At 51.0% G+C, this 22,391-nt stretch overlaps 1 protein-coding gene across 1 annotated transcript; it reads right to left on the bottom strand.

Moving 5' to 3' along the window:
* Window positions 1-402: 402 nt before the first annotated feature.
* AHNAK (AHNAK nucleoprotein) lies at window positions 403-20,421 on the bottom strand. The gene is made up of 5 exons (XM_068978780.1): window positions 20,265-20,421; window positions 19,655-19,842; window positions 14,244-18,761; window positions 13,295-14,081; window positions 403-12,889 (listed from the first exon to the last, which is right to left on the bottom strand). Exons 1-5 carry the CDS (start codon window positions 20,419-20,421, stop codon window positions 1,233-1,235), a joined length of 17,307 nt encoding a protein of 5,768 aa, XP_068834881.1. The 3' UTR covers window positions 403-1,232.
* Window positions 20,422-22,391: the final 1,970 nt, after the last annotated feature.

Genomic DNA, 22,391 nt, shown 5'->3' with positions numbered 1-22,391 from the left:
TAATGAGGCCAGTCAGCAAGCCTGCAGCCAAGTCAGGAATAGCGGACAGGCCTGTGACCCATGGCCAGATCCTTCTCTGTCACTCTAACAGGCTTTTTTATCCATTCATGTCTGAATCATTTCTGTATGGTATATTCCTATCTGAGGATGCCAAATTGGTGGGCAGGTCCTGAGGTTTGGGCTGCCAACATGCCCAGTCTCTCTCGATTTCTCAGCAGTGGTGCAAACAGCCTCACTGTGAGAATCGAGAAGCAAAGAATCCCTCCCACTACCCACTAATGCAACCAGAAACGCCACTCAGTGGACCCAGCCTGACCTGTCAGGACTGGACCTGCAGCCTCCCCAGGCCTCATCCTCCCAACACAGAATGCAAAGGCACAGGATATCCGGGTTAATAAACAGCTTTATTTGCCCTTGACAGCATCAATTTTCTTACATTCTCAATTAATTTGCCATTAAAGTGCTGGAAATTTTCTTAATCACAATAACATTTGTTAAAGGAAATCAGAACTAGTATCAGGAAAGTGGCGATCACAAAGAAAACATTTCCCTTACAACACACAGAATGGAAGGCTCTCATGTGGAGCGAGTGGGTGGGTGGCCTAATTTACAAAGATTCTAATTCCCTCTCCCCCGTGAGCACCGAACAGGCTGGGACTGACCGCCACCCCTGGGGAAACAAAAAGCAATGATACACAGTTCTACAAACACCCACACACCCAGCTGGCCGGCTCCTCTCAGCCATCTTTGGGTGTTTGCTGCTTGAGTAGACCCAATTGTAGGAGAAAAAGGTCTGTCCCCCCTCTACTGCCTTCTACCCCACCCCACCCTTACTAACAAAAGCTCCCAAAAGTCATTACAATGAAAAAAGTGGGTTTCCATGACCCCAACACTAACAATGTTCAGTAAAAATGAAGATAATAAACACAAAAGCTGGCTTAGTAAACAGGAGCTCTCAGCATTCAATGCAAAAAAGAAAACAAAACAAAAAACTGAAATCTGAAGGCAAATACTGCTGATTTTGCACGTGGGCTGGACGAAGAACTTGGAACCTATCTGTAAAGCTCCGGGAGGAGCCTAAAGGAGGCTGGCTTTTCAGCACTTGCCCCTGGCAGAGGCCAGATCTTTGCATTGTTGCTGAGGCTGTTGGCGTGTTTCTCTTTGGAGTTTATATACAAACACACCCAAGGCTGATGGAGTTCTATACAGATATATACATACACAGAGGCCGGCTACTCTTTCTTTGTGGAAACTGTCAGCTCCACCTCGGGAAGCTGGACACCAACCTTAGTCCCACTGTCATTGCTAGAAGAAGATGACAGTCGGGACTTCTTAGAGGACGAGGACACTCCACTCCCCTGTAACTTGCCTGCCTCATCATCGCTCCCAGTCACCTCATAATGACCTTTGCTCTTTGACCCCAATCCACCAAAGGTACCAAATTTCAGCTTGCCGTGTTTCCCTTTGACTTTCCCGCCTTCCAGCGCCACCTCCCCACCCTCGAACTCCAAAGTCCCCGTGGGGGTCGTAGGGGCAGAGTGCTCCCTTTCGTCACTGAAGGAATTTGAGCGGTGGCTTGGCTTCTTGCTTTTGAATAAGGAGAATTTGCCTTTGGGTGAAGACGTGTCGACCTCGGCCTCGCCTTCCAGGGAACCCAGACTGGCCTTGGAGCTCTTCAGGTCACCTTTGGACCCTGAAACAGACGCTTCTGGTGAGCCGGCGACGCCAGCTTTCCCTTTAGGTTTGGAGAAGGTGAACTTGGGCATCTTGATTTTGGACTTTTTAAGTTTTACGTCCGATTCTTCCCACTCGCCCTCTCCGGCACCAGACTGGACACTGGCCTCCACTTTAGGGAAGTTAATATCCACCCCCACTTCTCTGCCCACCAGCTCCCGGCCAGAGAAGGTGAACTTGGGGATCTTCATCTTGGGGAATGTTACTTTTCCAGATCCACTTTCCAAGTGACCTTGAGGCCCAGACATGCTCAGTCCAGGACCCTGAAGTCCAACCTGGCCTCCTTTGACACCTCCTTCTACCTTTGGTCCTGAGAAATGAAGTCCTCCAGCAAACGTAGGTGCATCCAGGTTGAGAGCAGAGGAGACCTGGGGTCCTTTCCACTCCCCGCCGGAACCTTTGACACTCACGTGCCCTTCTCCTAGGCTGATATCTGGGGCATTGACACCCCCTGAAACATCCACGCCTCCTTTGATTTTCGGGCCCTTCAAGCTGATACCGAAATCTGACTCAGGAGATGCCACGTTCAATGAAGGCCCTTTCACGCCAATGTCGGGAGCAGCTCCACGGAAACCTATCCCTGAACCTTTCAGGTCACCTTTGATTTCAGGACCAGAAATCTGCCCGGTTGGGAGTTTCACATTCACACCTGGCAGCGCCACATCACATCCAGATGACTTCATTCCAGGCATTTGGAGGTTTCCTTCCAGGCCTTGAACACTGATGCCCGGAAGACCAACCGTGGGGCCTTTCATCTCACCACCGGCCCCGAGGCTGCCTTTTATTTTTGGTCCTTCCAAGTTCAAGTCCACATCTGGCGCTGAGATTTGAGGGCCAGAGATCTGAGGCCCTTTCAGGTTCAGGCCTCCGAGGTTCACGTCCATGCCAGGCCCCTTGAGTTCTCCAGTCACCTGTGGCCCCTTGACGTTGATGTCCACGTCAGACACTGGAGCGGAGATGCCAAACTGGGGCAGCTTCATCTTGGGAAGTTTAATACCACCCTCAGGTGCCTCCAAGCTTAGATCAGGAGCACCTACTGATACCGAGGGACACTTGATGTCACCAGAGACGGCCAGGTCGCCCTGCAGGCTTGGTCCTTTCAGGGTCACATCCGGCACACCAGTGTCAAGGGCTGCTGTGGCATCGATTCCAGGCACCTTCACTCCGTCACCTTCTACCTTCACCTTTCCACCAGCACCTCTGAGGTCAAGCCCGGGGGCATGCACCGTCATGCTGGGAACAGATACATCCAGATCTCCCTTCAAACTTGGTCCTTTCAAGTTCAGGTCAAGGTCAGGTCCAGAGATTTTTGGCGTAGAGAGGTTCACTGATGGCAAGTCTACTTTTGGCCCCTTGAGAGACACATCAGGCCCTTCAAGCTTGACATCTGGTGCGCTCAAGCCTCCTTCAAGAGAGGGTAGCTGGACCTCAGCTCCCCCACCGTCCACTTTCACACCAGGGATGCCGATCTTGGGCATCGAAAACTTAGGGAACTTAATTTTCGATTCCGGACCTTGCAGATCTACATCCGGTCCTTGCAGTCCCACACTGGGGACATCACCCTTTATCTTTGGTCCTTTCATGCTAACATTCACATCAGGGATGGATACTTGAGGGGCAGAAATGCCGAATGATGGTGCTTTGACTTTAGCATCTGGGCCTTCAATGCTGATGTCAGGTGCATCCAGGCTTGCCTGCACCCTGGGGCCTTTCAAGTCGCCCTCTATCTTTGGCCCTGAGACATCGACACCTGGTGCCTTGATCTTGGGAGCCTTCAGCTTGATGTCAGGACCTTCCACATTAATCCCTGGTGAAGAAATATCCAGATCAGGCACCTGGATTTCACCTCCCATTTTGGGGCTAGGGAGAGATGCCTCAGCTTTAAATTTAGAAGATTTAATGTCAAATTCTACATCTGGGAAGTACATTTTCCCAAACATAGGTTTCTTGGTCTTGGGAGATTTCACGTCAACTTTCAGTGAGGCGTCGGGCCCCGCAACATTGACATCTATGTCAGGAGACTTGAGACTGGCATCAATTTCACCCCCAGGAGCATTCAAATCAAATCCTTGCTTCTTGGCCTTCATTTTAGGCCCACTCATGTGAATTTTTGGCATTTTAAACTTACTTTTCTTGCCCTTGCCACCAACACTAATTTCAGGAGCCTCAACGTTCAGCTCTGCCTCAGGAACTGTCACATCAAGTGTAGGTGACTTAAAGTCAGCTTTGGGGCTTTTTGCCCCAAACCCAAACTTGGGTTTCTTAAATTTGGGAATTTTTACATCTGGCCCTTCAATGTTAACATCTGGGCTCTCCATGTGTACATCTAAGCTTGGAGCTTCTAAATCAACTTTGGGTCCCTTGAGGTCCAGTTCACCACCTTCTAATTTGGGACCAGAAATTCCAATTTTGGGTGTCTTGAGATGCAAATCAATGTCAGGAGCAGTCACTTTAGGAGCAGAAATATCCAGTGATGGCATCTTCAAACGTGGGCCACTGAGTTTGGCATCAGGGCCTTCAACATCTAAACCTGGACCTTTAAGGTCTACTTCTGGGCCTTTGAAAGTCCCTTCAATCTTAGGAACAGATACATCAAAATCACCCTTGCCTAAGGATCCTTTCAAATCCAGGTCAACATCAGGCATGGAGATCTTGGGAGCTTTGATATTTATCTCTGGCATCTTGAACTTGGGGCCCTTCAGTTTTGCATCTGGACCTTCAATGTTCACATCTGGAACATCCATGTCCACCTTGGGTCCTGAGACATCTATGTCGGCCTTGGGCAGGTTCACATCCACTTCTGGGCCCTCTCCCTTGAAGCCAGGCATGCTGAACTTGGGCATTTTCACCTTGGGCATCTTCAGGTGCCAGTCTGGGCCATGAACATCCACATCTGGGACATCAATGTCCACTTTGGGGCCCTTGATGTCAACTTCAGGGCCCTTGAGGTCACCTTCCACCTTAGGCAGAGAAACATCCACGTCTCCCTTTACTTTGGGTCCTTTCAGATTTAAGTCAAGGTCAGGCATGGAGATCTTGGGAGCTTTGATGTTCATCTCTGGCATCTTGAACTTGGGACCCTTCAGTTTTGCATCTGGACCTTCAATGTTCACATCTGGAACATCAATGTCCACCTTGGGTCCTGAGACATCTATGTCGGCCTTGGGCAGGTTCACATCCACTTCTGGGCCCTCTCCTTTGAAGCCAGGCATGCTGAACTTGGGCATTTTCACCTTGGGCATCTTCAGGTGCCAGTCTGGGCCATGAACGTCCACATCTGGGACATCAATGTCCACTTTCGGGCCTTTGATGTCAACTTCAGGGCCCTTGAGGTCACCTTCAACTTTGGGCAGAGAGACGTCCACATCACCCTTTACCTTGGGGCCCTTCAGATTCAGGTCAACTTCAGGCATGGAGATCTTGGGTGCCTTGAGGTGCAGGTCAGGCATTTTAAACTTGGGACCCTTCAGTTTTCCTTCTGGACCATGAATGTCAATGTCAGGAGTATCTATGTCCAGCGTAGGGCCTTTAACATCTATTTTTGGGCCTTTCAGATCTCCTTCTAATTTAGGGATGGAAGTATCCAAATCTCCTTTTATCTTAGGTCCTTTCAAGTTCAAATCAATGTCACTCATGGAGATTTGTGGGGTTTTGAAGTGGACATCAGGCATCTTAAATTTGGGTCCTTTGAGCTTCCCTTCAGGACCTTCAATGTCCACCTCTGGCCCTTTCAGATCGCCTTCTACCTTAGGCAGTGAAAGGTCCACATCACCCTTTACGTTTGGCCCTTTCAGATTTAAGTCAAAGTCAGGCATGGAGATCTTCGGGGCTTTAATGTTAATCTCTGGCATCTTAAATTTAGGCCCCTTCAGTTTTCCTTCTGGGCTTTCAATACTAATATCAGGAGCATCAATATCCAGTTTGGGGCCTTTGATGTCCACCTCAGGGGCCTTGAGATCACCCTCAACTTTAGGCAGAGAGATATCAACATCACCCTTCATTTTGGGACCCTTCAGGTTGAAGTCAAGGTCAGGCATGGAGATCTTGGGAGCTTTGATGTTCATCTCTGGCATCTTGAACTTGGGGCCCTTCAGTTTTGCATCTGGACCTTCAATGTTCACATCTGGAACATCCATGTCCACCTTGAGTCCTGAGACATCTATGTCGGCCTTGGGCAGGTTCACATCCACTTCTGGGCCCTCTCCCTTGAAGCCAGGCATGCTGAACTTGGGCATTTTCACCTTGGGCATCTTCAGGTGCCAGTCTGGGCCATGAACATCCACATCTGGGACATCAATGTCCACTTTGGGGCCCTTGATGTCAACTTCAGGGCCCTTGAGGTCACCTTCCACCTTAGGCAGAGAAATGTCCACGTCTCCCTTTACTTTGGGTCCTTTCAGATTTAAGTCAAGGTCAGGCATGGAGATCTTGGGAGCTTTGATGTTCACCTCTGGCATCTTGAACTTGGGACCCTTCAGTTTTGCATCTGGACCTTCAATGTTCACATCTGGAACATCAATGTCCACCTTGGGTCCTGAGACATCTATGTCGGCCTTGGGCAGGTTCACATCCACTTCTGGGCCCTCTCCTTTGAAGCCAGGCATGCTGAACTTGGGCATTTTCACCTTGGGCATCTTCAGGTGCCAGTCTGGGCCATGAACGTCCACATCTGGGACATCAATGTCCACTTTTGGGCCTTTGATGTCAACTTCAGGGCCCTTGAGGTCACCTTCAACTTTGGGCAGAGAGACGTCCACATCACCCTTTACCTTGGGGCCCTTCAGATTCAGGTCAACTTCAGGCATGGAGATCTTGGGTGCCTTGAGGTGCAGGTCAGGCATTTTAAACTTGGGACCCTTCAGTTTTCCCTCTGGACCATGAATATCAATGTCGGGAGTGTCTATGTCCATCTTGGGACCTGATATGTCAATGTCAGCTTTAGGCAGGTTCACATCCACTTCTGGGCCCTCTCCTTTGAAGCCAGGCATGCTAATCTTGGGCATTTTTATCTTGGGCATCTTCAGGTGCCAGTCTGGGCCATGAACGTTCACATCTGGAGCATCAATGTCCACTTTGGGGCCTTTGATGTCAACTTCAGGGGCCTTTAGGTCACCTTCCACCTTAGGCAGAGAAACATCCACATCTCCTTTCACCTTAGGGCCTTTCAGGTGTAAATCAAAGTCAGGCATGGAGATCTTGGGGGCTTTGATGTTCATCTCTGGCATCTTGAATTTAGGGCCTTTCACCTTTCCTTCTGGTCCTTCAAGGTTAACATCAGGGCCTTCAATGTCCACCTTGGGTGCTGACACATCAATGTCAGCCTTGGGCAGGTTCACATCCACTTCTGGGCCTTCTCCTTTGAAGCCAGGCATGCTGATCTTGGGCATTTTTATCTTGGGCATCTTCAGGTGCCAGTCTGGGCCTTGAACGTCCACATCTGGAGCATCAATGTCCACTTTGGGGCCTTTGATGTCAACTTCAGGGCCCTTGAGATCACCTTCCACCTTAGGCAGAGAAATATCCACATCCCCCTTTACTTTGGGTCCTTTCAGGTTTAAGTCAATGTCAGGCATGGAGATCTTGGGAGCCTTTAGGTGCATCTCTGGCATCTTGAATTTGGGCCCCTTCAATTTACCCTCTGAACCTTCAATGTTAATATCAGGAGTTTCAACATCTACTTTTGGACCCTTGATATCCACCTCGGGACCCCTGAGGTCACCTTCTACTTTTGGCAAAGATACATCCACATCCCCCTTCAGTTTGGGACCCTTCAGATTAAAGTCAAGGTCAGGCATGGAGATCTTGGGAGCTTTGATGTTCATCTCTGGCATCTTGAATTTGGGACCCTTCAGTTTCACATCTGGACATTCAATATTCACATCTGGGACATCAATGTCCACTTTGGGGCCCTTGATGTCAACTTCAGGGCCCTTGAGGTCACCTTCCACCTTAGGCAGAGAAACATCCACGTCTCCCTTTACTTTGGGTCCTTTCAGATTTAAGTCAAGGTCAGGCATGGAGATCTTGGGAGCTTTGATGTTCATCTCTGGCATCTTGAACTTGGGACCCTTCAGTTTTGCATCTGGACCTTCAATGTTCACATCTGGAACATCAATGTCCACCTTGGGTCCTGAGACATCTATGTCGGCCTTGGGCAGGTTCACATCCACTTCTGGGCCCTCTCCTTTGAAGCCAGGCATGCTGAACTTGGGCATTTTCACCTTGGGCATCTTCAGGTGCCAGTCTGGGCCATGAACGTCCACATCTGGGACATCAATGTCCACTTTCGGGCCTTTGATGTCAACTTCAGGGCCCTTGAGGTCACCTTCAACTTTGGGCAAAGACACATCCACATCACCTTTCACCGTGGGGCCCTTCAAGTTTAAATCAACATCAGGCATGGAGATCTTGGGAGCTTTGATATTTATGTCAGGCATCTTGAATTTGGGGCCTTTTAAGCCTCCGTCTAGACCTTCCACTTTGACTTCTGGGCCCTCAATGTCCATTCTGGGACCCTCTATGTTGATATCTCCTTTCGGCAGATCCACAGCCATGTCTGGTCCTTCTGCTTTTAACCCAGGCACGCTGAACTTGGGCATTTTCATCTTGGGCATTTTCAAATTCCAGTCTGGACCATGAACATCCACATCAGGTGCATCCAGATGAATTTCTGGTGCCTTAATATCCACTTTGGGTCCTTTAAGTTCACCTTCTAAATTAGGACCTGCAACATCTAAGTCTCCTTTGACTTTAGGACCTTTCAGATTTAACTCCACATCAGGCATTGACACTTTAGGAGATGAAATACTTAGGAAAGGCATTTTGAACTTGGGTCCTTTCACCTTTCCTTGGACCTCAACATCAGGAGCATTAATGTCAACTTTTGGACCTGTTACATCAAGATCTGGTTTTTTGACCTTGACATCTACCTCAGGTGTCTGAACTTTGGAGCCTGAAAAATTAAATTTGGGAAGCTTAAAACGTGATTTCTTTGTTTTGCCTTCAATATTCAGCTTAGGACCAGAAATGTCCACTTCTGGGCCCTTTATATCCAACTTGGGAGCTTTAATATCACCTTCCAATTTGGGCCCAGAAACATCAACATCTCCCTTAAGTTTTGAGCCCTTCAAATTCAGGTCAATTTCTGGCATGGAGATCTTAGGCATGTTTCCATGCATGTCAGGCATCTTCAGCTTTGGACCTTTTAATTTGCCTTCTGGGCCATGAATTTCAATATCAGGTGCATCTACATCCATCTTCGGCCCTTTGATGTCAAGAGAAGGCCCTTTCAAATCACCTTCTACATTTGGAAGTGAAACATCCACCTCTCCTTTCACTTTAGGGCCTTTAAGATTAAGGTCCAGATCTGGCATGGAGATCTTAGGAGCTTTGATATTCATTTCTGGCATCTTGAACTTGGGACCCTTCAGTTTAGCATCTGGACCTTCAATGTTCACATCTGGAACGTTAATGTCCACCTTGGGTCCAGAGACATCTATATCAGCCTTGGGCAGGTTCACATCCACTTCTGGGCCTTCTCCTTTGAAGCCAGGCATGCTCATCTTGGGCATTTTTATCTTGGGCATCTTCAGGTGCCAGTCTGGGCCATGAACATCCACATCTGGGACATCAACGCCCACCTTGGGGCCTTTAATATCCACTTCAGGAACTTTCATCTCACCTTCAACTTTTGGTAAAGACACATCAACATCTCCCTTCACTTTGGGGCCCTTCAGGTTAAGATCAATGTCAGGCATGGAGATCTTGGGGGCTTTGATGTTCATCTCTGGCATCTTGAACTTAGGACCCTTGAGCTTCCCTTCAGGACCTTCAAGGCTCACATCAGGGCCTTCAATGTCCACTTTGGGTCCTGAGATGTCAATATCAGCTTTAGGCAGGTTCACATCCACTTCTGGGCCCTCTCCTTTGAAGCCAGGCATGCTGAACTTGGGCATTTTCATCTTGGGCATCTTCAGGTGCCAGTCTGGGCCGTGAACGTCCACATCTGGGACAGCAACATCCACTTTGGGGCCTTTGATGTCAACTTCAGGGGCCTTTAAGTCACCTTCCACCTTAGGCAGAGAAACATCCATATCTCCTTTCACCTTGGGACCTTTCAGGTGTAAATCAAAGTCAGGCATGGAGATCTTGGGGGCTTTGATGTTCATCTCTGGCATCTTGAATTTAGGGCCTTTCACCTTTCCTTCTGGTCCTTCAAGGCTAACATCAGGGCCTTCAATGTCCACCTTGGGTGCTGACGCATCAATGTCAGCCTTGGGCAGGTTCACATCCACTTCTGGGCCCTCTCCTTTGAAGCCAGGCATGCTGAACTTGGGCATTTTCATCTTGGGCATCTTCAGGTGCCAGTCAGGGGCTTGAACATCCACATCAGGGACATCAATGTCTACTTTGGGACCTTTGAGGTCAATTTCAGGTCCTTTAAAATCTCCCTCTACCTTGGGGCATGTGACATCCACATCACCTTTTATCTTTGGACCTGTCAGATTAAGATCAATATCTGGCATGGATATCTTTGGAGTTTTAAAATGCATTTCAGGCATTTTAAACTTTGGGCTTTTCCACTTTCCTTCTGGTCCTTCAAGATGAACATCAGGGCCTTCAATGTCCACTTTGGGTCCCGAGACATCAATGTCGGCTTTGGGCAAGTTCACATCCACGTCTGGGCCCTCTCCTTTGAAGCCAGGCATGCTAATCTTGGGCATTTTCATCTTGGGCATCTTCAGGTGCCAGTCTGGGCCATGAACGTCCACATCTGGGACATCAATGTCCACTTTCGGGCCTTTGATGTCAACATCAGGAGCCTTTAGGTCACCTTCCACCTTAGGCAGAGAAACATCCACATCTCCTTTCACCTTAGGGCCTTTCAGGTGTAGATCAAAGTCAGGCATGGAGATCTTGGGGGCTTTGATGTTCATCTCTGGCATCTTGAACTTAGGACCCTTGAGCTTCCCTTCAGGACCTTCAAGGCTCACATCAGGGCCTTCAATATCCACCTTGGGTCCAGAGATATCAATGTCAGCTTTAGGCAGGTTCACATCCACTTCTGGGCCCTCTCCTTTGAAGCCAGGCATGCTGAACTTGGGCATTTTCATCTTGGGCATCTTCAGGTGCCAGTCTGGGCCATGAACGTCCACATCTGGGACAGCAACATCCACTTTGGGGCCTTTGATGTCAACTTCAGGGGCCTCTAGGTCACCTTCCACCTTAGGCAGAGAAACATCCATATCTCCTTTCACCTTGGGACCTTTCAGGTGTAAATCAAAGTCAGGCATGGAGATCTTGGGAGCTTTGATGTTCATCTCTGGCATCTTGAACTTAGGACCTTTCAACTTTCCATCTGGTCCTTCAAGGCTCACATCTGGGCCTTCAATGTCCACCCTGGGGCCAGAGATGTCAATGTCAGCCTTGGGCAGGTTCACATCCACCTCAGGGCCTTCTCCTTTGAAGCCAGGCACACTAAATTTAGGCATTTTCATCTTGGGCATCTTCAGGTGCCAGTCAGGGCCTTGAACGTCCACATCAGGGACATCAATGTCCACTTTGGGGCCTTTGATGTCCACATCTGGCACTTTCATTTCACCTTCTATCTTGGGCACAGACACATCCACATCCCCTTTGACTTTAGGGCCTTTCAAGTTTAAGTCCACATCCGGCATGGAGATCTTGGGGGCCTTGAAGTGCATCTCAGGCATCTTAAACTTAGGACCCTTGAGCTTTCCTTCTGGCCCCTCAAGGCTCACATCTGGGGCTTCAATGTCCACCTTTGGCCCAGAGACATCAATGTCAGCCTTGGGCAGGTTCACGTTCACATCTGGACCCTGGCCTTTGAAGCCTGGCATGCTGAACTTGGGCATTTTCATCTTGGGCATCTTCAGGTGCCAGTCAGGGCCTTGAACATCCACATCAGGGACATCGATGTCCACTTTGGGGCCTTTGATGTCCACATCTGGCACTTTCATTTCACCTTCTATCTTGGGCACAGACACATCCACATCCCCTTTGACTTTAGGGCCCTTCAAATTTAAGTCCACATCAGGCATGGAGATCTTGGGAGCCTTGAAGTGCATCTCAGGCATCTTAAACTTAGGACCCTTGAGCTTTCCTTCTGGCCCCTCAAGGCTCACATCTGGGGCTTCAATGTCCACCTTGGGGCCAGAGATGTCAATGTCAGCTTTAGGCAGATTCACATCCACCTCAGGGCCCTCTCCTTTAAAACCAGGCATGCTGAACTTGGGCATTTTCATCTTGGGCATCTTCAGGTGCCAGTCTGGGCCCTGTACATCCATGTCTGGAACATCGACGTCCACTTTGGGGCCTTTGATGTCCACATCTGGCACTTTCATTTCACCTTCTATCTTGGGCACAGACACATCCACATCCCCTTTAACTTTGGGGCCCTTCAAATTTAAGTCCACATCAGGCATGGAGATCTTGGGGGCCTTGAAGTGCATCTCGGGCATCTTGAACTTGGGACCCTTGAGCTTTCCTTCAGGCCCCTCAAGGCTCACATCTGGGGCTTCAATGTCCACCTTTGGCCCAGAGACATCAATGTCAGCCTTAGGCAGGTTCACGTCCACATCTGGGCCCTGGCCTTTGAAGCCTGGCATGCTGAATTTAGGCATTTTCATCTTGGGCATCTTCAGGTGCCAGTCTGGGCCCTGTACATCCATGTCTGGAACATCAACGTCCACTTTGGGGCCTTTGATGTCCACATCTGGCACTTTCATTTCACCTTCTATCTTGGGCACAGACACATCCACATCCCCTTTAACTTTGGGGCCTTTCAAGTTTAAGTCCACATCCGGCATGGAGATCTTGGGGGCCTTGAAGTGCATCTCAGGCATCTTAAACTTAGGGCCTTTCAACTTTGCATCAGGACACTCCAGATCAACATCAGGCACCTCCACATCCACACTGGGGCCTTTCAAATCTCCCTCCAATTTTGGCAAAGACACATCCAAATCCCCTTTGACTTTGGGGCCTTTCAAGTGTAAGTCCACATCAGGCATGGAGATCTTGGGGGCCTTGAAATGCATCTCAGGCATCTTAAATTTAGGGCCTTTCAACTTTGCATCAGGACACTCCAGATCAACATCAGGCACCTCCACATCGACACTGGGACCTTTGATGTCAACTTGAGGACCTTTGAGATCACCTTCTAGTTCTGGCACAGAAACATCCATCTCTCCTTTCAGTTTCGGTCCCTTCAAATTCAAGTCCACATCTGGCATGGAGATCTTGGGAGCTTTGATATTCAACTTAGGCATCTTAAATTTAGAGCCTTTCAATTTTCCTTCTGGCCCCTCAAGACTCACATCTGGGGCTTCAATGTCCACCTTGGGGCCAGAGATGTCAATGTCAGCTTTAGGCAGATTCACATCCACCTCTGGGCCCTCTCCTTTAAAGCCAGGCATGCTGAACTTGGGCATTTTCACCTTGGGCATCTTCAGGTGCCAGTCAGGGCCTTTGACATCGACATCAGGGACATCAACGTCCACTTTGGGGCCTTTGATGTCCACATCTGGCACTTCCATTTCACCTTCTATCTTGGGCACAGACACATCCACATCCCCTTTGACTTTGGGGCCTTTCAAGTTTAAGTCCACATCCGGCATGGAGATCTTGGGAGCCTTGAAGTGCATCTCAGGCATCTTGAACTTGGGCCCCTTAAGCTTTCCTTCTGGACATTCAATATCTATATCACCAACATCCACATCCATTTTGGGGGCTTTCACATCAATTCCAGGACCTTTCAAGTCTCCTTCCACTTTAGGAAGAGAAACATCTACATCAGTTTTAAGTTTAGAGGATTTCAGATTAAGTCCAACATCAGGCATAGAGATTTTGTGCGTCTGTATATGCATGCTTGGCATCTTGAATTTGGGGCCCTTTAGTTTCCCCTCTGGACCTTCAATATTTACATCTGGGGCATCAATGTCCACCTTCGGTCCTGAGATGTCAATGTCAGCCTTGGGCAAGTTCACATCCACTTCTGGGCCCTCTCCTTTGAAGCCAGGCATGCTGAACTTGGGCATTTTCACCTTGGGCATCTTCAGGTGCCAGTCTGGGCCATGAACTCCTGCATCTGGTGCATTAATGTCCACTTTGGGACCTTTAATGTCAATATCAGGGGCTTTAATCTCTCCTTCTACTTTTGGAACTGTAACATCATAATCTCCTTTCATTTTAGGGCCTTTCAAATGCAGACTGACATCTGGCATGGATATCTTCTGAGGCTTTATATTCATTTCTGGCAATTTAAATTTAGGACCTTTTACTTTTGCATCGGGACCTTCAATGTTCACATCTGGAACTTCAACATCCACCTTTGGTCCTGAGATGTCTATGTCGGCCTTGGGCAGATTCACATCCACTTCTGGGCCCTCTCCTTTGAAGCCAGGCATGCTGAACTTGGGCATTTTTATCTTGGGCATCTTCAGGTGCCAGTCTGGGCCTTGAACATCTACATCTGGGATATCAACGTCCACTTTGGGGCCTTTGATGCCCACATCTGGCCCTTTCAGATCCCCTTCAACTTTGGGCAGAGAAACATCCACGTCCCCTTTCATCTTGGGGCCCTTGAGGTTTAAATCAATGTCAGGCATGGAGATCTTTGGAGTTTTGAAGTGCATCTCAGGCATCTTAAACTTAGGACCCTTGAGCTTTCCTTCTGGCCCCTCAAGGCTCACATCTGGGGCTTCAGTGTCCACCTTTGGCCCAGAGATGTCAATGTCAGCTTTAGGCAGATTCACATCCACCTCAGGGCCCTCTCCTTTGAAGCCAGGCACGCTAAATTTAGGCATTTTCATCTTGGGCATCTTCAGGTGCCAGTCAGGGCCTTGAACATCCACATCAGGGACATCGATGTCCACTTTGGGGCCTTTGATGTCCACATCTGGCACTTTCATTTCACCTTCTATCTTGGGCACAGACACATCCACATCCCCTTTGACTTTGGGGCCCTTCAAGTTTAAGTCCACATCAGGCATGGAGATCTTGGGAGCCTTGAAGTGCATCTCGGGCATCTTGAACTTGGGACCCTTGAGCTTTCCTTCAGGCCCCTCAAGGCTCACATCTGGGGCTTCAATGTCCACCTTGGGGCCAGAGATGTCAATGTCAGCTTTAGGCAGATTCACATCCACCTCTGGGCCCTCTCCTTTAAAGCCAGGCATGCTGAACTTGGGCATTTTCACCTTGGGCATCTTCAGGTGCCAGTCAGGGCCCTCGACATCCACGTCTGGGACCTCAATGTCCACTTTGGGGCCTTTGATGTCCACATCTGGCACTTTCATTTCACCTTCTATCTTGGGCACAGACACATCCACATCCCCTTTGACTTTGGGGCCCTTCAAGTTTAAGTCCACATCAGGCATGGAGATCTTGGGAGCCTTGAAGTGCATCTCGGGCATCTTGAACTTGGGACCCTTGAGCTTTCCTTCAGGCCCCTCAAGGCTCACATCTGGGGCTTCAATGTCCACCTTGGGGCCAGAGATATCAATATCAGCTTTAGGCAGATTCACATCCACCTCAGGGCCCTCTCCTTTAAAGCCAGGCATGCTGAACTTGGGCATTTTCATCTTGGGCATCTTCAGGTGCCAGTCTGGGCCCTGTACATCCATGTCTGGAACATCGACGTCCACTTTGGGGCCTTTGATGTCCACATCTGGCACTTTCATTTCACCTTCTATCTTGGGCACAGACACATCCACATCCCCTTTAACTTTGGGGCCCTTCAAGTTTAAGTCCACATCAGGCATGGAGATCTTGGGGGCCTTGATGTGCATCTCGGGCATCTTGAACTTGGGACCCTTGAGTTTTCCTTCAGGCCCCTCAAGGCTCACATCTGGGGCTTCAATGTCCACCTTTGGCTCAGAGACATCAATGTCAGCCTTAGGCAGGTTCACGTCCACATCTGGGCCCTGGCCTTTGAAGCCTGGCATGCTGAATTTAGGCATTTTCATCTTGGGCATCTTTAGACTCCAGTCTGCACCCTGAACTTCCACATCTGGTGCTTTAACATCTAATTTGGGGCCTTTGATGTCCACCTCTGGAGCTTTCATCTCACCTTCCATTTTTGGTGCAGACACATCGAGACTGCCTTTCATTTTGGGTCCTTTAAGATCCATGTCAACATCTGGCAGGGTCATCTTAGGAGCTCTGAAGTGCATCTCAGGCATCTTAAACTTGGGGCCTTTCAACTTTCCTTCTGGCCCTTCAAGGCTCAGATCTGGAGCACTAATATCTACCTTTGGTGCAGAAATGTCAAGATCCGCCTTGGGCAGATTCATATCCAGTTCCAGGCCCTCTCCTTTAAGGCTGGGCATGGTGAATTTGGGCATCTTCATCTTTGGCATCTTCAGGTTCCAGTCGGGACCGTGAACGTCAACATCTGGTGCACTGAGGTCTACTTTGGGCCCCTTCAGGTCCCCTTCCAGCTTTGGCACTGTAACGTCATATTCCCCCTTCACCTTGGGACCTTTCATATGCAGATCTACATCAGGCATGGAGATCTTGGGGGCCTTGATATTCATCTCTGGCATCCTAAACTTGGGACCCTTTAGCTTTCCTTCAGGTCCTTCAATATTCACATCTGGACCTTCAACATCCACCTTGGGTTTAGCAATATCAATGTCAGTCTTGGGCAGGTTCACATCCACTTCCGGGCCCTCTCCTTTGAAGCCAGGCATGCTGAGCTTGGGCATTTTCATCTTGGGCATCTTCAGGTGCCAGTCTGGGCCATGAACGTCCACATCTGGGGCATCAATGTCCACTTTGGCACTCTTCAGTTCAACATCAGGAACTTTAATCTCACCTTCAACCTTTGGCACTGTGACATCGTATTCTCCTTTTGCACTCGGGCCTTTTAAGTGTAAGTCCACATCTGGTATGGAAATCTTTGGTGCTTTGATATTCATCTCAGGCATCTTAAACTTGGGTCCTTTCAGTTTCCCCTCTGGTCCCTCAATACTCACATCTGGAACACTGACATCTACCTTGGGCCCAGAAAGGTCCACATCAGGCTTAGGCAGGTTTACATTGACTTCAGGGCCCTCTGCTTTGAACCCTGGAACCGTGAACTTGGGCATTTTCAGCTTGGGCATCTTCAGGTGCCAGTCTGGGCCCTGGCTATCCACGTCTGGGACATCGATGCCCACTCTGGGGCCTCTCAGCTCTCCTTCAAGTGTTGGTGCTGTTACATCATACTCCCCTCTTACTTTGGGGCCTTTCACATGCAAATCCACGTCAGGAATGGAGAGCTTTGGTGTCTTGACACTCACTTCAGGCAGCTGAACATCAGGGCCTTTCAGGTTGCCTGCCAGGCCCCCGATATTGACATTTGGGGCATCCACATTGACCTTGGGCCCTGAAATACTGACATCACCTTTGGGGAGACTCACATCTACATCTGGCCCTTCCCCTTTGACTCCTGGAGTGCTGAACTTGGGCATTTTCATCTTGGGCATTTTCAGATTCCAGTCCGGACCATGAACTTCCACATCTGGGGCACTCACATCCACTTTGGGGCCTTTGACATCAACTTCAGGGACACTGACTTTCCCCTCTACTTTTGGAAGCATAACATCAACACCCCCTTTCACTTTTGGCACAGCCACATTCAAATCTACGTCTGCCATAGAGATACTACAGGCTCCTGCTTTCCCAGAAGGACCACTAAGTTTGGGGCCAGTCATGGTTCCCTCTAGGCTGGGTGTCTCTATGTCCACTTTGGCACCTTTAACTGCCACTTGAGGGCCTTTAACATCACCTTGCACCCCAGGAGCAGAAACCTTAATGTCTCCTTTCAATTTAGAGGACCCAAGGCTCAGATCCACATCCTGCATGGAGATTTTGGGCTTCTGAATAGTCATTTCAGGAGCCTTGAATTTAGGACCCCTCAGCTTCCCTTCCAGATCCCCAGAAGCAACCTCAGGCAGGTCGACATTCCCAGAGACCCCAGGAAGCGTCACTTCCCCTGTGGGCAGTGCCACATCAATGCCAGGCCTGTCTCCCTTAGAACCCGATACAGAGAGCTGGGGGGCCTTCACCTTGGGCACACTCACTTTGCCCCCAGGCCCATGAATGTCAATGTCAGGAGGTTGAACTTCCACCCTGGAGCCAGAGATGCTGCCCTCAATTTGGGGCACAGAGATGTCCACCCCTAAACTCCCCTGTGGCTTGGCACCTTTCAGGCCTAGGCCACCCTCAACGGAGGGCCCAGTGATCTGGGGACCCTTCAACTTCCCCTCAAGCCCCTCAATATTGGCAGAGGGAGTGCTGACTTTGAGCTGAGGGGTCTGGATGCTTCCACCAACGGTCAAGCCTGGTTTGCCACCTTTGTGCCCCACAGAGAGTTCAAGGGGGGAAACGCTCAACCCTGCCTCGGGGGCCTGGCCCTCACGCCCTACTGAGACACCAAATTTTGGCACCTTCATGGTGGGAAATTTAATCTTCCCATCAAGACATGGGCCTTGTCCCTCTACTGCCCCGCCCCCAAGAGAGGACGAAACGTCCACCCCTGGGACTTGGATCCCTCCTTTGCTACCCAAGTCCAAGCCCTTGGCATTGACACTGACACCCGGGCTTCCCACCTTTACCCCAGGCGCGGTGACCTGGATCTTCGAGTGGCCAGCCCCTGGCAACTCTGGGCCCGCAGCAGAAATGGACCCTGCTTGGATGTCCACGCTGGAGCCTGCGGTGGGAGACCCAGCCCCTGAACCTGAGGGCAGTCTGATCACTGTCTTCCCAGGCTGGGTCTCCACATCCACAGTGGAGATTTCGGTCAATTCGTGCCGTGGGATCTTGATCTTGAACTCTGGGCTGCTGATGTCAATGTCCTTGGCGCCTTCACGGCTTGTCACATCCACAGTGTAGGCCGTGACCCTCCTGGTCACCGTGATGGTGCGGCTCTGGGTCTCCCCAGCATCCCCTTCCACTCCATCCTCTGACTTCAGCCGAGGCTTGATCTTCGTGGTGTAGATGCGCTGGTACTCCTCGTCATCCCCGCTCTGCAGAAACACACGCCCCGTACAGGTTGCAGCAGAGTCTGCGTGAGTGACAGACGCCCGGCCACAGCCCAGCCGACAACACGGTCACCTGCTCCCCAAAGAAGCCGGGACCGTTAGGGAGGGCCACGGAGCCTTCTGGGACCCAGCATGAGGGGCTAAAGAGAGGGGCTGACAGCCACATCACAGGAAGAAAACAAATTATTTGGGGAAACTCTGGCAAGCAAAAGCCATGGGGAAGACTGGGGACAGTAGACTCCTGGACACTGGGACCTGGGAGAAGGATTCACAGCCATTCTAGATTCGAGTCAGCCCATCAAGTTTCTCAGACGCCTCCCGGCGACCAGCTCTGTGCTGACTTAGTTCAGTTCTCAGCTCTCAGCTGCCTGGCCTTGTTCATTTAATCCAGAGGGGAGTCCTCTCAGGGACCCTTCAGACAGCATCAGTGGAGCCCAGTTGTGCTGGGCTTAACACTTCCACTTTGAGGGACTCATTATATGTTAAATAAGCAAGCCAGCGGAAGGAGCAGAGTCCCTCAGGGACTTCACTGCCCAGCCTCTGACTCACAGATGAGTCCAGGCCTCTGGAAGCAGAAAAATGATGTCTGGGAGGCAGAGCTGGGCACCGAGAAAATAATTTTCAAAGATCCTCGCAAAGCAGCCGACCTGCCTCCCGGCACCTCGGACCAGACTGATCGGTGGGTCCCCACTGAGGAGGCCAACAGTAGACTTTTTAGCAGCAGTAGCAGCCACACGTGAATAGGAGGAACAGGCTGGCTCGACAGAGAGCAGAGGGTGAGAGTGGAAGAGAAAAGCAAGGAAGGACAAGTGAGGCCCAGGAAAGGGAGCTGAGTGGCGAGAGGAGCTCAGGGAGCAGCCGGCCAGCCAGGAACTCACCAGAACCACTTCGGAGCTGTGGGAACTGAAGACCTCGTGGGTCCAGGTCTGGCCAGGCTCAGGGGACCGGTCCCCCTTGCGATGCAGCTTCAGGCCCACGGTATGGTGGCCCATGGTGTTCAGCAGTTGGGTCACCTCACCCGACTGCAGGTTGTCAAAGTAGATGGTGGCACCCACAATCTGGTCCCCTGAGCAGGAAGGAGCAAGATGTGAGTAAGACCACCCAGAGTCTCGGGGAAACAACCCACAACCCAGCACTCTGCATTGGGCCCTTGGGCTGATTCACAGGTGTGGTAACACACATGGTAGAGATGAGGAAACTGAGGCAGGGAGGACAACTAATTGGCCCAAAGCGGCCAAGCTCCTGGGTGGTGGAGTCGGAACAGAGGACGCACAACATCTCCAACCCACGGGACCACCTCCCACGAGGACTGTGAATGAACAAGCACCAAAGAGTGGGCAGGGGAGGGCAGGGCTTGGGTACCGACCATCCTGATGCCACTGAGACCGGGCACTCCACAGTCACCCACCCGCCTGTGCTGCCCCCCGCCCTCCCCTCCACCAGCCTCCCCGCTAATGCCAGCACCGGCCGCACCCCGAGAAGACTCACCCTCCTTGACCACCCCAGTGCGGGCCGCAGGGGAGTTCTGCATCACCTCCTGCACAAAGACGCCGTCATCCCTCTGGGTGATGGTCAGCCCGTGGGAGCCGCTGCCCTGCCAGTTGGGCAGCAGCAGCTCCCGGGTCATCTCCTCCTCTTTCTCCATCTGTTTGGCGTAACAAAACAGAGCTCAGGGCAGTGGGGGTGCAAGGCCATGGGGGGATGAGGAGGCCAGGGATTCGTCCCCCGGGAGTGGGGCACTGTCTCCAAGGTGCCGGCTTCTGCTGTGGGCGAGCTCTCAAGGCACAAGGGAGAAATCGGAAATGGGCCAGTGGATGCAACCACAACGGAGGTAACCAGCCCCTCACCCTGATCCCCGCCCCTCCCCACCCAGTCACCTCCCCCTCCCTCCTACTGACCTTCGCAGGACTTGGGTCAGGAGCGGATGCCTTGCCAGGAGCCCGCCCCTCCTTCCTCTTCTCTCCTCAGGATATCTCTTGGGAATCTCGGTCACACTGTCTAGGGGAAAGGTCATGTTCAGGTTCTCACTCAACAGCTGGCTCGCTTGAAGCCCTGCCCCAGCTGCTCTACAAGAGAGATGGCTGGATGTCCTGTCAGCTGGGGCCAAACCAAAACCCCAACCCTGCTACTGTCATCAACTCCGTTCACATGTGACTCTCCAAGGCTGGGATCATGGGAAGGGGCTTTGGAAGAGGCCAGACTCAGGTTCCAATCCTGGCTCAGCATCTCGCCAGCTGTGTGACCCAGGCCAAGTCACTTAACTTCTCTGAACCTCCATTTCCTCATCTGTGCAAATGGAGACGCTAAAGGATCCCCATGAGGGCTGAAGGAAGGAGAGAGAGCATGAGTGGAAAGCTCTGGCCCACGGGAGCCTCCCAACATCCACATCCTCACTGGGTCCCTTGGAACAGCTTCAGGAGGGAGATGTTACTGCCCTACAGCACAGATGGAGAAACTGAGATTCAGAGAGGCCAGCCGGCCGGGGTCCACCATAAGCGAGCAACAAGCTTGGGCTCTGAGCCTGTAACTCTTTCTTCCCTCGACACACCACATCCAGCGTGCAGCTCTAATGGGTGTGAGACCCCTCCTCCTCAGAGCCTCCAGCCCTGGGGGTCACAGGCAACCTGCAAGCTGGGCTGGTGGTGGCCAACGGTCAGCGACGCTGGGTCACCCTGTCTAACCCGGCCTTGGGTCCAGGCAGACACTTGCCAGCTGGAGCTCCAGGGGCCCTGCTACAGGCAGAGGCTGAGCAACGGGAGCCCCGGGCCCCTCAGCACTGGCCCAAGCCTGAGAGGCTGCAGTGGTGCCATCTCGGGCATGTGGCGAGCCAGGTCACATTGGGCTGCCCCGGCTGGGCCCGGAGCCAGGTTCCCATAGGTAAGGAGCAAAGACACCCTCCAGCTACAGCTGTTGGCTGCAGGGGCACCCGGGGAGAAAGCAGGCGGGCCTCCAGCCCCCAGCCACCCACACAAAATGGCAGCGGCAGCCACCCAGAAGCACGTCTGTGAAACCACGAGGGGGTGCTATTAAGTTGTGGAGAGTTTCGCCCTAAGCCGAAAACCGCTGACATCCAGAAACCAGCCAACCAATCAATTAATACATGCATACCGATCGCCCCTGTATCATTGTACAGACCGCTGCAGAGAAAACCAGAAAGGGATGGAGGCACTCAGCCCAGCTCTGAATTACACGCTCCGCTAGGTTGTTACCTAACGTCACTGATGTATCCTCCAAACGCACTCCACGGGCCACGTATGGAGAGTTAAAAGACCTAGTTCCTGGAACTTCCCTGATGGCCCAGTGGTTAACACTCCGAGCTCCCAATGCAAGGGGCCAAGTTCCAGCCCCAATCAAGGAACTAACCCACATGCCACATGGCAAAGCCAAAAAAAAAAAAAAAAAAGATTTAGTTCCTGTCCCAGATATAAATTATGAGCAAGGTGCTCAGGGCGTGACTAATCTGGCCTCAGAATGTTCCAGAAGGTTTGGGAGCCTTCTGAAGGGGGGATGAAATCTAAATGGGATCTTGAAGGTACTGAGTTTGTCTTTGAGGATAAGATTTACGGAAATTCATGAGCACGTAGGACTTCCAATGTCAGGCAGATCATAATACTG

The sequence above is a fragment of the Capricornis sumatraensis genome, chromosome 8 (genome assembly GCF_032405125.1).
Source record: "Capricornis sumatraensis isolate serow.1 chromosome 8, serow.2, whole genome shotgun sequence".
Taxonomy (NCBI): Eukaryota; Metazoa; Chordata; class Mammalia; order Artiodactyla; family Bovidae; genus Capricornis; species Capricornis sumatraensis.
The sequence above is the reverse complement of the archived record's forward strand: the minus strand, read 5'-3'. Positions and strand labels throughout refer to the sequence as shown.

What these genes read in the sequence shown, in the direction of transcription:
- AHNAK (XM_068978780.1), bottom strand. Translation starts at nt 20,421, where the DNA reads ATGGAGAAAGAGGAGGAGATGACCCGGGAGCTGCTGCTGCCCAACTGG. An exon ending in CACTGGGGTGGTCAAGGAGG is followed by an intron (nt 19,843 to 20,264) that starts GTGAGTCTTCTC and finishes CTTCCTGCTCAG; the next exon opens with GGGACCAGATTGTGGGTGCC. An exon ending in ACAGCTCCGAAGTGGTTCTG is followed by an intron (nt 18,762 to 19,654) that starts GTGAGTTCCTGG and finishes GTGTTTCTGCAG; the next exon opens with AGCGGGGATGACGAGGAGTA.